At 36.1% G+C, this 15,246-nt stretch overlaps 1 protein-coding gene across 1 annotated transcript in view; it reads left to right on the top strand.

Moving 5' to 3' along the window:
• The window catches only part of LOC124353206 (5'-3' exoribonuclease 2 homolog), a 70,157-nt gene that overhangs the window by 39,135 nt on the left and 15,776 nt on the right, over positions 1 to 15,246 (top strand). Inside the window, exons 17-18 of the mRNA XM_046803101.1 lie at positions 1,371 to 1,499; positions 3,055 to 3,152. Of these exons, the coding sequence (XP_046659057.1) occupies positions 1,371 to 1,499; positions 3,055 to 3,152 (227 nt within the window). The remainder of the gene's footprint in view (positions 1 to 1,370; positions 1,500 to 3,054; positions 3,153 to 15,246) is intronic.

Below are 15,246 nucleotides of genomic sequence, written 5' to 3'. Positions count from 1 at the left end.
AAGTGAGCTGTTTAGCTATGAAGTGCTACACAACTGGAACGGTTATGACAAATCGTCTAGGACTGCCAAACAACACGAAAGAAAAAGGAAAGCACCTAGAAAAAGGACAAATTTTATCGGAAAGGAAAGACAATTTACTTATCTTATCTTGGCGAGACAAAAGAGTAGTGAACATGTTGAGCACTAAAGGAAAAGGAAGCGTAAATGAAATGACTGACTGAAGTGCCAAGCAAGTGGCCTAACAAACCCCCGACAAAGAAACCAGATGTAGTGTTTAGACTACATAAAACATATGGGAGGGGTCGATCGAAGTGACCATTTTATTTCCTCGTACCAATTCATGAGGCGTACTAGGAAATGGTACAGAAAAGTATTTTTTCTGGCTATTGGAGGTATCAGTTGTGAATTCGTACATAATGTACACAGAAGTTCAAAAAAAAGAAGACTTGAAGCCGATGTCACATGTGGAGTTTAGACGCAGCCTTATGCGTGACCTTGTATCCGAGCGAATGGCTCACAGACCAAACAAAAGGCGGTCCGGGCGCCCTGCAAAAAGACCGGAAGAGGAACGGCTAACCGGAAGGCATTTTCTCAAACAAAGGGACAAGAAATGGAAAACAGGTGTATTGTTTGTAAGAAGAAGGGTCTACGTCGAGAAAACAACCTACGTCTGCAAGACCTGTCCTAATGAACCTGCTCTCCACCCAGATGAGTGTTTTGAACATTATCATACTAAACAAAACTTTTAGTAAAAAATAAACACTCTTTGTCTAATTTGTATTTTTTTCTAATTTTATTAGTTTGTAATAAAGGCTAGTATATGTTTTTATCTGTAAAACTGTGTTTCATTCCAGTACATCTTGAATAAATGATAAAAAATTAGTGACAAATATACTGCTATTCTACGATATTCTCAAAAGTTAAAAATTAGCCTAGCAGAGCCAAAAAGGGCTAAACAAATTTTATTTACCGTTAAAAATCTCTATTTTGACATAAAAAAACAAAAAAAAATTTGACTTTACACATTGGAAATAAAAAAAAAATTGTAACGTAATCAAAGATCAGGTCCAATTTTTCATGACGCTTAAAGGGTTAAGAATGGTGATGACAGTTATGGATGGTTAAAGAGGTGGATAAAGCGGCACGGTATTAGACAGCTTTATACTGTAAATACGAATTTGGCACATATATAATACTGTCTCCAAAACCAACATGTTTGTTGTTATTTATAACCTATTTAACATTGTCTCTGGATTATCCGAGTTTCTCGTCATCCGAGGTAGTCTCCGTCCCATTTACCTCGGATAAGCGGGATTCTACTGTATGAACAAAACATTTGCATAAATTGTGACACAGTTTTGTTTTTTCAGAGAGCCTCCACGAGTGCTGAAGCCTGGGAACCTGAGCCGGGAAGACAGCAACAACTGGAGACCTCAGACTGGGTTTGTGAGGTCGAACCAGCGAGGGTCTCTGAACGCTGCCGGCCACAGGATGCTAGGGTGAGTCTTAACACTCTTGTAGATTATGTGCATCATAATTATGTTAATTTATTATGTTTTTAACTAATTATTTGTACAGACATTGACAAGCATTAATGTTTCTTGGATTGATGAATAGGTTAGATACTAATGCATTATGCTGACCACATTTTTAGTATTTTTTGGGTAAAAATAACAAAGTGTACCCTACAAATACAAAACTACTAAAAATAAATAACCTAGCGTACACACTGTCTGAACGAACCATATTTAAAAATGATCTCACTCAGGGTAATGTTTTTGAGAAAAAAAGAACAAAAACTTACCTGACAATAATGCACATGCTCCAAACACCTTACCCGAGAGCAAATTGCCCTGGCACGCTGATGGGTCTACCGACTGACCTTTGACTGTTGATGTAAAAACTAATACAGTACAAGAACAAGAAAATGTTTATTCTTCTTCAGTATATGTTTTTCTTTTTCTTACTGAAAAGTTACAAAATGTAAGTGTGCTTGTTATAAGGCATAAGTACCTTTTGAACTTACCTTCTTTTTTGGGAGTGCCGATGGCCGAGCAGTTGGACTTTGGGTCTGAGTTAGAGATAGCGCAGGTTCGAATCCTGTCTGTGACCGTTGCACTTTTTATCAGTACCATCGACCTTGTACTGTATCGACTCTCCCCTTATTCTGTTTTATAAGATCCTCGCACAGGCCAGTGGCCCATGAGGACGGACAGAATTGAAAAGCTTAAAAGGGGATCAGCTTCTCCTTTTATTAAAAAAAAAGAAGTTAATAACAAGTTATATTACAAGCAACAAAATATTCTAAGAAGATCCAATATCTTAAATTTAAACAAATCTGAAATCAGAATTGAACATTTTTAATACTGTAGCGCTATATCTCCATTTACCAGTGGGAATCTAAATCAAATCTTTTTAAATTTGAACATTTCTCAAATGCTATTCCTAGTTATAATAAAAAAAATCTAAATCAAATTCTAATAGTAATTAAAAAGAACTCACTCATAAGCAATTAACATCAAACCGGAATTAGGAGTTTTCCTCACATAATTAACTTGAGATAACATTTTCAAACATATAGTTTGGTGTTGTCAGCATAAAGGAACACTTATTAGGCACAAAATTAGGAGGGTAATTGATGAAAACTGAAAATATAAACAAGAAGGGGTCCAGGACAGAACCCAGTCGAATCCCACGTGCAACATTTTTCTAAGATATATTGATCACCAACAGTAACAAACTACATCTACCTAATCTGAAAGATAATTGAATTAAACAGAGACAGCTCACTTCCAATCCAGAGTAATTTAATTTTTCAATTGTGTCTGTTGGAGCATGAGATCATAAGCTTTTCTGCTTGAGGATTTAGAGGATTTACTCCTTATTTTAAAAACTATAGTAGAGGATATAATACTTTTCACAGTTTTAATAATAGACAACGTTTTTTGCAGAAGAGAGCAGATAATTTTATCTGTGACAACCTTAAAGTATTGGAATTTTAATTAGGTTTTATTAGGTACAGAGCAGATAAACAAACTTTTTCTGGGGTTGCAGGAGATACAGTGGACGTTTTGGTGGAGGCAGGGGTGGATCCCAGGACTCCTCACCAGGGGTGTATTCTTCAGTACCTCCCCCTCCCAATGGCTTTCGTGGTAAGTAAATTATTGGATTATTTTATTACATCGTTGTGTATCTATCTATAATAGTTTATTTGACCTAAAGCAGAATTTGAATTTGATTGAAACTCCATATTTTTGTTGTGAACATTGGTTTTATTATCTGCAATCAGTTTGCTTAAATTTCTCTTCATTGATTGTGCGTTCATATTTTAGGTTAGTTTCAATAATTTCTCATTCAAGAGCTGACGTAAACAACTTCCAAAATGGAATCAGGTTATCAACAAGGCAAAAGTTAATGAAAATATAACAGACTATACAAAGAATAAAAACTTAGACCTACTCATATTCCCAGTAGGTCTAATCTGCAAAATGTCTTCACTCCGAATAAGTTCAAAGTGCTTACGAAAGACATGTTTTTACCTAATCAAGCTATGGTTTGTGACCGTCCTGAAGTATAAAAAAATATTTACCCTCTTCCAATCTTCTTAAGTAAATATGTGTTCTGTTAAGAAAAAATACTATTGGAGACGATTTCAAGTGTGCTCCCAAAAACATGCTCCACAGCTGCGACATGCATAGAAGGAAGAAGATGTTATCTTATACTCTTACCAATAATCTGATGGCAAACCATTTCATGTGGTAATTCGTCGCCTACACCACTCGGTCGATCATAACATACGAGCTTTCTCAAAAAGGACATTACTCTGAACTTGAATATATTTTACACTCAAAATGAATAGATATTGCTATCATTACAGAAACACATCTGAAACATTTTGTTGTTCTCTTAGGACAGGAAGCTTAGAAATTGCACATAGCCCTAAAAGGACCTTTTCACTGCTTCAGGATATTCAGATTGGGTAAGGTTAGGGGCAAGGACCGCCTCCTGTCGAAATCCATGAGGAAGAATTTAGGGCACTAATCTCAGTCATGTCCCCCCCGGAAGAAGGGGAGGCCAGCTCTGAACCAGCCTCTCCAGTCAAAGCAGGCAGGGGGTGGCACACCCTTGTTGAGGCTAGCAAGAACCTCTGATAGTTGAAAGTCTCACCAAACTCCAACTGTCATCTCCCGCAGTAGACTAGACCTATCGAATTACCCTTGCACTCCAGAATCACATTTGGGGTTAGTGATGTGCCGCTCCTGGACATCCATAAGGTTGCCCAGATTTAAGTGACACATCGGTTTTTGCTGTGCCCAGTGGTAGGTTCAACTGGAAGGTATAAACCAGTCAGAAGTGAACCCTCCTGGGGAACGCCTGAAACATACTTCTACCTTTTATACAATGGATATAATGTTTATAGATCGGATCAGCCTTTTAAAAATATGTGAGGGTTAGTCTACAATATTAATTAGATCAACAATACAACACCATCTTCCTTCGCAAATGAACTCTATTTAAGCTATTTCAGTATGGAAAATATTAACTTCACTTTAGTCTCAGTTTAATTTCTTCCAAGATTTAATGTTACAAAGGCTAAATTTAATAACATTTTACTCTGCACTTGCTTTTGCTTTGCTGGTGGAGATTATAACATTTACAGTGGTGTTCTAGAATTGTTAATCCTCAAGGTTGGAGAATATTCAAGAGCATACAAGACAACAACTATGAAATTATTACAAGTAGAATGCCATTGCTGCTGCTTCCAAATTACTTGACTTGATAAATTTTTTTCTTGCAAAGACGTTAATCAAATTTTTAAAAGTTCAACCATTTCCGATGACTTATCCTCAAACCACTCTCCATTATTGTTAACTATTCATTCCAACCCTATGATGGTGATGCCAGTGACTTTTCCGACTAAATTAAAGTAAATGTGTCTTTCAAAACAGGAACGGACTGGGAAGACGCATTCGAACATTTTTGTCACTTTTTTGTGTACATTTAGCTGTAAGGTTTTCAACTCCAGAACCACATAAGTCCGATCAATTGAAGAGTGCTAGATGGTAAGACTCCTAGTTTATACGGAAATTAATCCAAGAGAAGCGTAGAGCCAGGAGATGATGGCGAATTGACAAACGTATCTTTAATCATCTTTCTAATCGCTTGAAGTTAGATACATGCTTATTTAAAAGGAAAAGACTTTAAACTCATTTAAATCATTTATCTGTTACTGGTGGAAGTCTTTGGTGGGAAACGAAATGGACAGTCTATTCAGATTACTTTCACATTACAGAAACAAACAAATGATTTGATTTGAAACACGTCCTCCCGTATAAACGTTCGCCTCAAACTTCTCTTGCACCTGCTGAAAACAAAATCTCTGTACTGAAGCAGAAACTGATTATTTGTAACAGCCCACTAAGACCAATCTGGACTTACGGAATTCAGATATTTGGATCGGAAAAAAATGGAAATTAAAAATTATAAGCCTTCTAGTCAAAGGCATTAAGACTCATAACAGGTGCTTCTTCTTATGTTAGCAACCAAACCCTACAAAAAGACCTAAACATTTCATTTCTATGGTTGGTAATAGTGAAGAAACATTACCAACCGTTCAAAGACACATGACTATCCAAACACTCTAGTTCTCTGTCTATCAAGATGAAAGCTTTGGCCAAGGAGAAGATGGAGCAGAGACCTCCCAGGAATGAACTGTTAATCTGGGAATCATGGATTCTTGATCCATGAGACCATTTCATTGGGAACTATTCCTGTTTAAATTATTTATGTTATTGTTACCAACTTTGTTCATTAATTAATTAGGTTGTTGTATAGCATCGTATAGTTCCAAATATGAAATGAATGTGTCATGCAAAAATATTTTCTGCCGCCTAATTATTTTAAATTCAAGTATATTTGTCCAGCCCCTTAAATGGCAGAGTAGTTTTCTGTACTTCATTAAAAAAAATCTATGCATGTAGTTACACTTATGGTTGCTTAACCCTCTCCTGGTTGAATCACTGCGCTTCAGGCGTTTCCGTGATGAATTTATTACCCCCCCCCCCCCTTGTTGTATGACAACACAGTTGTGTTTTTATTATTTTAACAACTCTATTTGAACAAAACTGTTATGTATTATACATCATTGTAAATGTTCTCTATAATATGGTGGTATTTGAAAAAAACCATTAAGCCTACAAAATAAACTAAATGTAAATGAATACTCATTTGTACAAGAAATATTTGTTTGTATTGTTATTTTAAAACAACATGTCTTGTACAAGGATCTTTAAAAACAACAAAACAATATGTCAGTAAAACAGTAACTGCAGGAAGTTATAAATAGGTCTGATAATTCTATAAGATAGCAAAGGAAGTTGCAAGGACTTTTCATGAAAAACTGCTAAATCACTGTGAATGAAGAGATCGATAAAATGTTTCATTAGCATCACAAGGTAAAAAATGTGAACTAGGGCAAAGCAGAAAGCAGTGGTTGGACGTTAGCACCAGACTCCCTGCCATCAAGAACATAGCCAAGAAAAAAACGTTGGGGGAGGTCCAGACAATTGATTTTTCCCGTAGTGGACAGAGAGTAAGGCCCCATTTTGTTCCTTAAAAAATTCTTGATCCGTTTCTTTGTTGAGAATGATCTTTCAGCAGTACATGTCAGTAATACTGAATTATTTAAATAATCCTAATAATCGTTTACTAAAAAAAGTAATTGAAAATTTGGGGGGGTCCAGACCCTTTGGACTCTTTCGCTGACTACGTCACTGCCTGCCATGGCGATTTATGGGGACTGTTTCAAAATGTTCAGTTTCTTCTTTTGCTACAATCCTGTTTGTAAAAAAATGTTAAAATAGGAATAGTATAACGAACAAAAATTAAATTTAGTTTTGATTCACATTTTTCCCAATTAAACAAAAACATTTTTACCACAAATTCTGTTTCTATGAATTTATATAATGTATAAGCACAAAAAAACTTTTGGGCAAAAATACTTCAAAAACTTTATGTTCAAGGTGAAAACCCACAGGTTATTGAAAACTGCTTGAATTTGACCGACGACTTGGCTAGAACAAATATTTTCTTGCTCCGTATTATAAAATTGTGTACAAGTCACTAATCCTAACTTCCTACTTATTTATAGCAGAAATTCACAGAAATTATGGTCAAAAATATCAGGAACCAAGACATAGAAAACAAAGAAGCAAAACAGCCATTTATTTTCACGGTCAAAGTTGATTTCAATAGTCATAGAGTATAAAATCAATATCAGATAATGAATGTTGTACAAACCGTAGATGGCATAAAACAAAAAAAAAACCCGTACTGAACTTAACCCTTTCAGGGCCAGGAGGCAATATATTATCTCCTTGATATTCGTCGTTATCTTAAATAAATACGACGTCAAATTATTAATAAAGTTTTATGTTTTTTGATTCCCTGGTATATTTGTAGATAATTAATATGAATATATTTTTATTTTGGAGGTCTATGGATTTTTATTTTGTAATTGTCACGTGACATTATTATAAAATGTTGCAAAGTACAATTATGCCTATTTCTACAAAATGTCTCGTAAACAATTTATTTATGAGAGAAATAACACAAAATTTTGTATGGATGTTCCTTTCTAAATGTATAATATAATAAAATAGCTTCTCACAGTAAAATTATTTTTACGTTTTTAGTTATTTTAAAAAAAATTTAAAAAATAATGTAATCTATTAAAATATTTTTTTATTTTAAATTACTTAAAACTACATCTATATATTTTTGTGTTGATAGTATATATCTATACAAGTAATTTGGTGCAACTTTTAGGTCATTGTCTAATTTTTATGAAAACTTTTTTTTATGAAATTTTAATCTAAGAGACTGCAAAATCACCAATTTTAGCCTGGGGATATGAGATATGAAAAAAATTTGCAACATCTCATATTTGCTCCTGGCCCTGAAAGGGTTAATAACTTCAGAAATATTTAGTGATTAGAGTTGTTCACTGTGGTACTCACAACTGAGAGTTAATGTATTGAATATTAATTCTAAATAATTGTGTATGTGTATGTATTGTGTTAAATTTACACAGAACACCAAAGTCTATAATAATTGCTTAATGTAATATTATTATTGCACTATCTAAAGGATTTTTTGTAACATTTATAACATCTATGCAGCACTAAGGTAAAGCCTTCTGTTACTTAAATTGTCCTTGCGTTGTAACTTTTTACTTACAAATTTACTATCAGTGGTACAGACTTTGAATTAAGGTAAATACCCACCCAAGGTAAATACCCACCCAAGGTAAATACCCACCCAAGGTAAATATCCGGTTCATAAATACCTGTACGTTTCAGAATTTTAATTTTAAATCCCTTCTCAGTGTAAAAACCATAGCAAATGTACGCAAATCCATTTTTCAGAGTTGTTTCAATACTAGTAAGTTAATAAAAATTTACAGAAATCAGAATTGGGACTTATTACTAAGTTGAAAAGATTAAGTCCAGTCTCTCAAGTGATAGGCTTCGCTGAAGCTCAGCCTAAAATAAGATAAAATATTTAAAACCTAATACAGAATAACTACAGTTCAATTACAAATGGTTTTTGTCTTAATATTTTTCATGACCGGAAAAGATTTTGTAACATCTAATTTTATTTTACTTTATATTATAATGGTTATTATAGTTAATTGGTTTCCTAATACAAAGAAACAAGTTTAATAAATTAAAACACATTCAGCTCATAACCATCACCTGAGTTAAAAGAAAATTTTTCAACTTTAATCAAAATATTTGGACTGTACAACCATTTCTGGCAATATTCTCAAATGGGTATTTTCTAGTAAGAATTTAATATATATATATATATATATATATATATAAATTAAGTCACTAAATGGTTTATCATACAAATTTTCTACAATAACTGATAACAAATAATTCAGCATTCAATTTTGAATAACTTTGCATTATGTAATAATTTAGAATTTTATTAAATAAGTTTTAAATTAAAAATTTAAGAAGTATTCCGGTTTTTGCTAAGGTTGCTTGCAAAGTTTCAAATTCAATATTCCAATTTTAGATCCATGTTTAGACATGTACCATCATATAATTAATATTTGTCTATGTAGAAATGAAGGTTCATGCAAAATTAAAATTTTACAGACGATACAGTTCTTGAGATATCTTAACACAAGATACATTCCCATTTTTTTCATTGAGTTAGGTTTAAATGCAGTGTTCAAATAATAAAAGCTAATAAAGTTGAGCGTAATCAAATCTTGTCGCCAACTTTTAATATTCACTCAATTATTTTTATTCGTACCTCATGAGTAAAATTGTTACATGTTGAAACCTCATATGATTGTACTCATTTTGTTTACAAGTTTATTTATTCTGCTATTTTCTCGTTGCCACCATGTTTACCCTTAAGACCAATGTAGAAATATTCACTAATGCTCAGCCAAATCCAATGGTGTGATATGCAGGTGATGCTCGTATAAAAATGAAGGTTCTTGCAAATTTTCATGTCTTTAGGTCAGTTAATTTTCGATATATTGTGCAGACAGACTGACAGAAAAGAAATATTTTAATCTCTCGAGTGATAGGAGGCTTCGCTATCACTCAGACAATGATAATATACATTTTGTTTTTAATTAACAAATTATAGTATTCCCAGGACTTCCTATTGATCTTCGGTCAGACAAAACAAAACCTAACAAATTCTATGTTTTTTATAGTTGTTAATTTTTGTAATAACTCGATTTATGGTTTGGTGTTGAAGTTCTCAAAATAACTAGTGAGCGAATGCTTTATCCTCCTTACAATTGACTTTAAATGTAACTTAAACTGTGGGGGTTTTATAAAACAATTCAAACTTTAATTGGCCACCAAAATTGATGCAGTAACATTGGAGACCTCTAGTTTGTGCTATTCTTAATTTTTGTTTATAATACCTTTAAAATGAGGTGTCACTTGCTAGGGGTTCTTATTTAACAATTTTTGGGAGGGGGTCAACCATTTTTATACATAAAAAACTCCATATAAACATCCCGCAAAGTAAATCATTCCATTTCTGTAGGAGGGGGGGGGAAGGTGGGACTTTTAAGATACCTGGTATAATAAATACTTGTTTTTTTTTTAGTTTTTCTTCATAATATCATACAATTAATTGTGTTTACGGATTATAATTAAATAGTATTCCTCAACACAACAAAAATTAATTAATCTGTTAGTTAAATAGTACAATTAATTTTTACCTTATGCAAAAAAAGTAAATAAATAAATCAGAAATTCTTTATTGACAGACAGAAAAACACAGCGTCAACAATAATACTGAAAAATAACTATTTAATAGTTAAATTCCATGAATTTTTCATGTTTCAGATGATTTTCTATACAGGAGTAATGTAGTTTTCTAATAAGCCACTAATATAAGTTATTGTTGAATTTTATGATTGTTGAAAAGAATTGGGTCGTGAATTCCCAGAATCAGGACTGAGTGTGAGAGCAATGTAAAGTCCAGTGGGTTCCCATGTACTATTCCTGCTTCAGGTACATTTTCCTACTTTCGAGACGTTCCTCCTAAGAGATCTTGAGCTAGAGGATAAGGAAACATTGTAACTTTCTGAGGGATTGGAACTAAAAACAGCATAAAATCTTTCACTTTTACTGCATTTCAGCAGCATTGTTGGTAGAATTGGAGGATTTAAATGGATGTAATGCTATAGCCTCGACCTCTAGAATTGGAGGAGTTAAATGGTGTAATGCTAGAGCCTCGACCTGTAGAATTGGAGGAGTTAAATGGTGTAATGCTAGAGCCTCGTCCTGTAGAATTGGAGGAGTTAAATGGTGCAATGCTAGAGCCTCGACCTCTAGAATTGGAGGAGTTAAATGGTGTAATGCTAGAGCCTCGACCTGTAGAATTGGAGGAGTTAAATGGTGCAATGCTAGAGCCTCGACCTGTAGAATTGGAGGAGTTAAATGGTGTAATGCTAGAGCCTCGTCCTGTAGAATTGGAGGAGTTAAATGGTGTAATGCTAGAGCCTCGTCCTGTAGAATTGGAGGAGTTAAATGGTGTAATGCTAGAGCCTCGACCTCTAGAATTGGAGGAGTTAAATGGTGCAATGCTAGAGCCTCGTCCTGTAGAATTGGAGGAGTTAAATGGTGCAATGCTAGAGCCTCGACCTGTAGAATTGGAGGAGTTAAATGGTGCAATGCTAGAGCCTCGTCCTGTAGAATTGGAGGAGTTAAATGGTGCAATGCTAGAGCCTCGACCTGTAGAATTGGAGGAGTTAAATGGTACAATGCTAGAGCCTCGTCCTGTAGAATTGGAGGAGTTAAATGGTGCAATGCTAGAGCCTCGTCCTGTAGAATTGGAGGAGTTAAATGGTGTAATGCTAGAGCCTCGACCTCTAGAATTGGAGAGTTAAATGGTGCAATGCTAGAGCCTTCGACCTGTAGAATTGGAGGAGTTAAATGGTGCAATGCTAGAGCCTCGACCTGTAGAATTGGAGGAGTTAAATGGTGTAATGCTAGAGCCTCGACCTGTAGAATTGGAGGAGTTAAATGGTGCAATGCTAGAGCCTCGTCCTGTAGAATTGGAGGAGTTAAATGGTGTAATGCTAGAGCCTCGAACCTGTAGAATCGGAGGAGTTAAATGGTGTAACGCTAGAGCCTCAACCTGTAGCATTGGAAGAGTTAAATGGTGCAATGCTAGAGCCTCGACCTGTAGCATTGGAAGAGTTAAATGGTGCAATGCTAGAGCCTCGACCTGTAGCATTGGAAGAGTTAAATGGTGTAATGCTAGAGCCTCGACCTGTAGCATTGGAGAGTTAAATGGTGCAATGCTAGAGCCTCGACCTGTAGAATTGGAGAGTTAAATGGTGTAATGCTAGAGCCTCGACCTGTAGCATTGGAAGAGTTAAATGGTGTAATGCTAGAGCCTCAACCTGTAGCATTGGAGGAGTTAAATGGTGTAACGCTAGAGCAGCGCCTCGGTTCACGATCAGCACACAGCGGGTCGAGAATCGAGATAACAAGTCGCAGATCAGGGGAAACAAAGCTTAACGTGTTTTGTATGGAGTGAAATAAGTCAATTTGTGCCGAGGGTTGGCGAGGGTGTGGCAGGGGAGGACGGGGTTCATTAAGTCGGGTCACGTGGCACGGAAGCTGCAATAACTGCATAACGACGCGGCGGCCGTACATGTATACGTGTCTGTCTGTGCTTGTTGTGATTGGCCTGTAATCACTAGTACCCCCTCGGGTGGAGAACACTATCGGATTGATCGTAAGCACGACTTTATCTGTAGCTTTCTTGTTAGCTTGAAACGTTTTTATTAATTGACTTTACAGCGTGCAGTATGACTGCAGTAAACAAGGAGTACGATAAAATAGAACTGTATAAATTAATTTAAATACAGTCATTCCACTTATTAAAAAGTTTTCAGCTATGCTGATTACAATTTAGAACAGAACTAAAGGATTGGACCAATTAATTTCAAATTTTAACTAATTTCAAATTTTATCCCAGCGGCTCATCATGAACTCTTCAACAGAGTAGAACACCCTCGACACCCAATAGATTCCTCAATCAGGTTTTGAATTTTTTTGGATCATTTAAATTTTTTATCTTATCAGGGATCTTATTTATCAACGTAACGCCAACCTCGAATGGTAAACGTTCGAACGTGGCAGTTCGGAGCTGTTGAATACGGAAGTTGACCCGGCCTCTAGTCCCGTATTGGTGAACGTCCCTACCTTGGACCAACTCACACTTGAATCGGCAGTACACAGCAACCTCAAGGATGTAGAGAAGGGCAAAGACAACAATTCAAGCTCCTTGAAGGAATTTTTACATGCATGTCTGAATTTCAGTTTTGAAATTATTCGGACCGCTTACTTTTAAATTCTAAATACTCTTTCAAATTTGTATTGGAACAGCTGCCCCACAGTCTCAGCCCGTATGTTATATGAGGATATTACAAGACCAAAATAGGCCGTTCTTAGGAGCAAATCCAAGGAGCAAAACTTTGAGAGGTTTCGTAAAGCATAAATGCCCGAAGAAACGTTCGAACAGGTGCCTACTATGTGATCGTCCCATGTCAGGCCTCGATCAAGGCACATCCCTAGGAACTTGGTAGAATCATTTTCCTCTAGGAGGACATCATCCACCATCACAGCAGCGCAATTCTCGGGCTCATATTGCCGAAGGCAAAGATTTAGGTTTCTCTTGGCCCAGAGAAAACCTGTATTTATTTTACTGTGAAAAGACTGTCCGCCCATCTGTGTTAACTCTTTCGTTTCGTTATATACAGTCCTTCGATACTTCGTTGTATCTATTTATTTATAATTGTCTGGACTGTTCTGCATGTAAAGAGTTTTACAAGCACGAATGTGCCTTAGTTGTGTCTCACATAAGTGAACACTTTGTTATGTGGCATTAAATGTAAAAGCTGTAACGTTCAAGAGCAAACCTTGTTCTGTAGGTACAATTTTGTGTTTTTTGTGCAGAATTTGTTTCAACCGCCAAATGTAGTGCGGTCTGGGCGAAACATGTACGGACCCAAGTTTTTACCGATAAAACCGTGTTTAGCCGAACAATGGATAGGGCCACTCCAGAGCTCAGTGGCCAGGCGGGTTGCGTCTGAATGAGGGCCCGGCATCCCGCCCCCGCGCAGCTCTTCCGCGACACGACGGACCGGTGAAGAAAGACGCTATTGTCTCGTACAGCCGCGGTGCACAAAAACCGGGCAGTGTTCTGTGGTTTGGCCGGGACGGACGGATTTACAGCTGAGAAGCCGGGGCGATATAGCTGTTATGACAGCTCAGGCGGTAATTGGCTCGGTGGTAGACGGGGTTCCACCTGCAGCTCGTGACTCTGGGGAGTAAGGCATCCGTCCGCGAGAGGTGACAAGTTTACTATTAACTGATTATTGTGCAGCGTCTGGTATCTGACACTGTCTCAGACTTGACTCCTGGATTCTGCAGTCAGGTTCGTCTGAAGAGATCCAAAGAAAGTCGACGAAGAAGCCCAAAACGAAACATTCACATCGTTTCGACATCAGAGACGCCTATAAATAGGTCAAGTGGTAGTCTCATTGTCTTATCACTTACACAATTGCTCAACTTGAATTTTGAGTTCAGCTCCAGTTCATCTTCCTTTTATTGCAGCGTCTGGTATCTGAAACTGTCTCAGACTTGACTCTTGGAAGACTCCGTTCTAGAAGAAACAAAATACACTAAATTTCTTGGAATACACCTTGATCAAGGTTGACATAGAGTGCTCACGTCGACTCAGTTTGTACCAAATTAGCCTCAGGCATTTATGTTATGAGGTCTTTAGCCAAATACTGCCCGAGTAAGGTACTAATGACGGCATATTATGGCCTGATTTACCCAAATCTTACCTTCAGATTGGTGTTGTGGGGCTCTAGTGCAAACAATCAATTTTTGGGAGCCTTCAAACTTCAAAGGAAAGCGATTCGAATAATTGTAATCATGAGTTTTAGAGAGTCGTGCCGACCATCCTTCAGAACCTTGCAACTGTTGACTCTGCCCTGTCTGTACATCTTGGAAACAGTTTCATTCTGTATGTCCAAATGTACCCTGATGAGGGGCCGTGACGTGGATATGAGACAAGAGGCAGAGACAACTACCGTTCTGGAAAACACAGAACGGTGGTTTATGAATACTCGCATTCACAAGCAGGTGCCCATCTTATTAACAGATTGCCAGCTTCGATTAAAAATGCACCAACGCCTAAGGCGTTAAAACCCCGTCTTAGACGTTTTTTAGCGTCAATTGCATTTTATAATGTCGGCAATTTTTTTCTAATTAACTCTATATTTTAGTTATGGCTTCTTTGCCCTAACTTCGCCTGGTAAAATAAGACATCTTTACTTTACTTTTATTTTAATGCTCCTTGCGGGATTGTTGACTTCTTGTTATATAGTAGCTTTTTTGTCGTTGGTAACAATATTTTGAAACATTTTTTTAAATATTTTCAATGTTTTATTTCTTAGTACAAGTTAAATTGTATAAATGGCAATAGCCTTATTTAATTTCAATAAACATTGAATCGCAAAAAGTACTTGCTCCACCGGGATCGGAGCAAGTACTTTTTGCGATTCAATGTTTATTGAAATTAGTACAAGTTAAAAAATATTTAAGAAATAAATTTAAAAAATATATAATAATACATTTCTTGCCATTTATTTTGGAAAAATATACATTTTAAGTTTTT

The sequence above is a fragment of the Homalodisca vitripennis genome, chromosome 1 (genome assembly GCF_021130785.1).
Source record: "Homalodisca vitripennis isolate AUS2020 chromosome 1, UT_GWSS_2.1, whole genome shotgun sequence".
Taxonomy (NCBI): Eukaryota; Metazoa; Arthropoda; class Insecta; order Hemiptera; family Cicadellidae; genus Homalodisca; species Homalodisca vitripennis.
The sequence above is the reverse complement of the archived record's forward strand: the minus strand, read 5'-3'. Positions and strand labels throughout refer to the sequence as shown.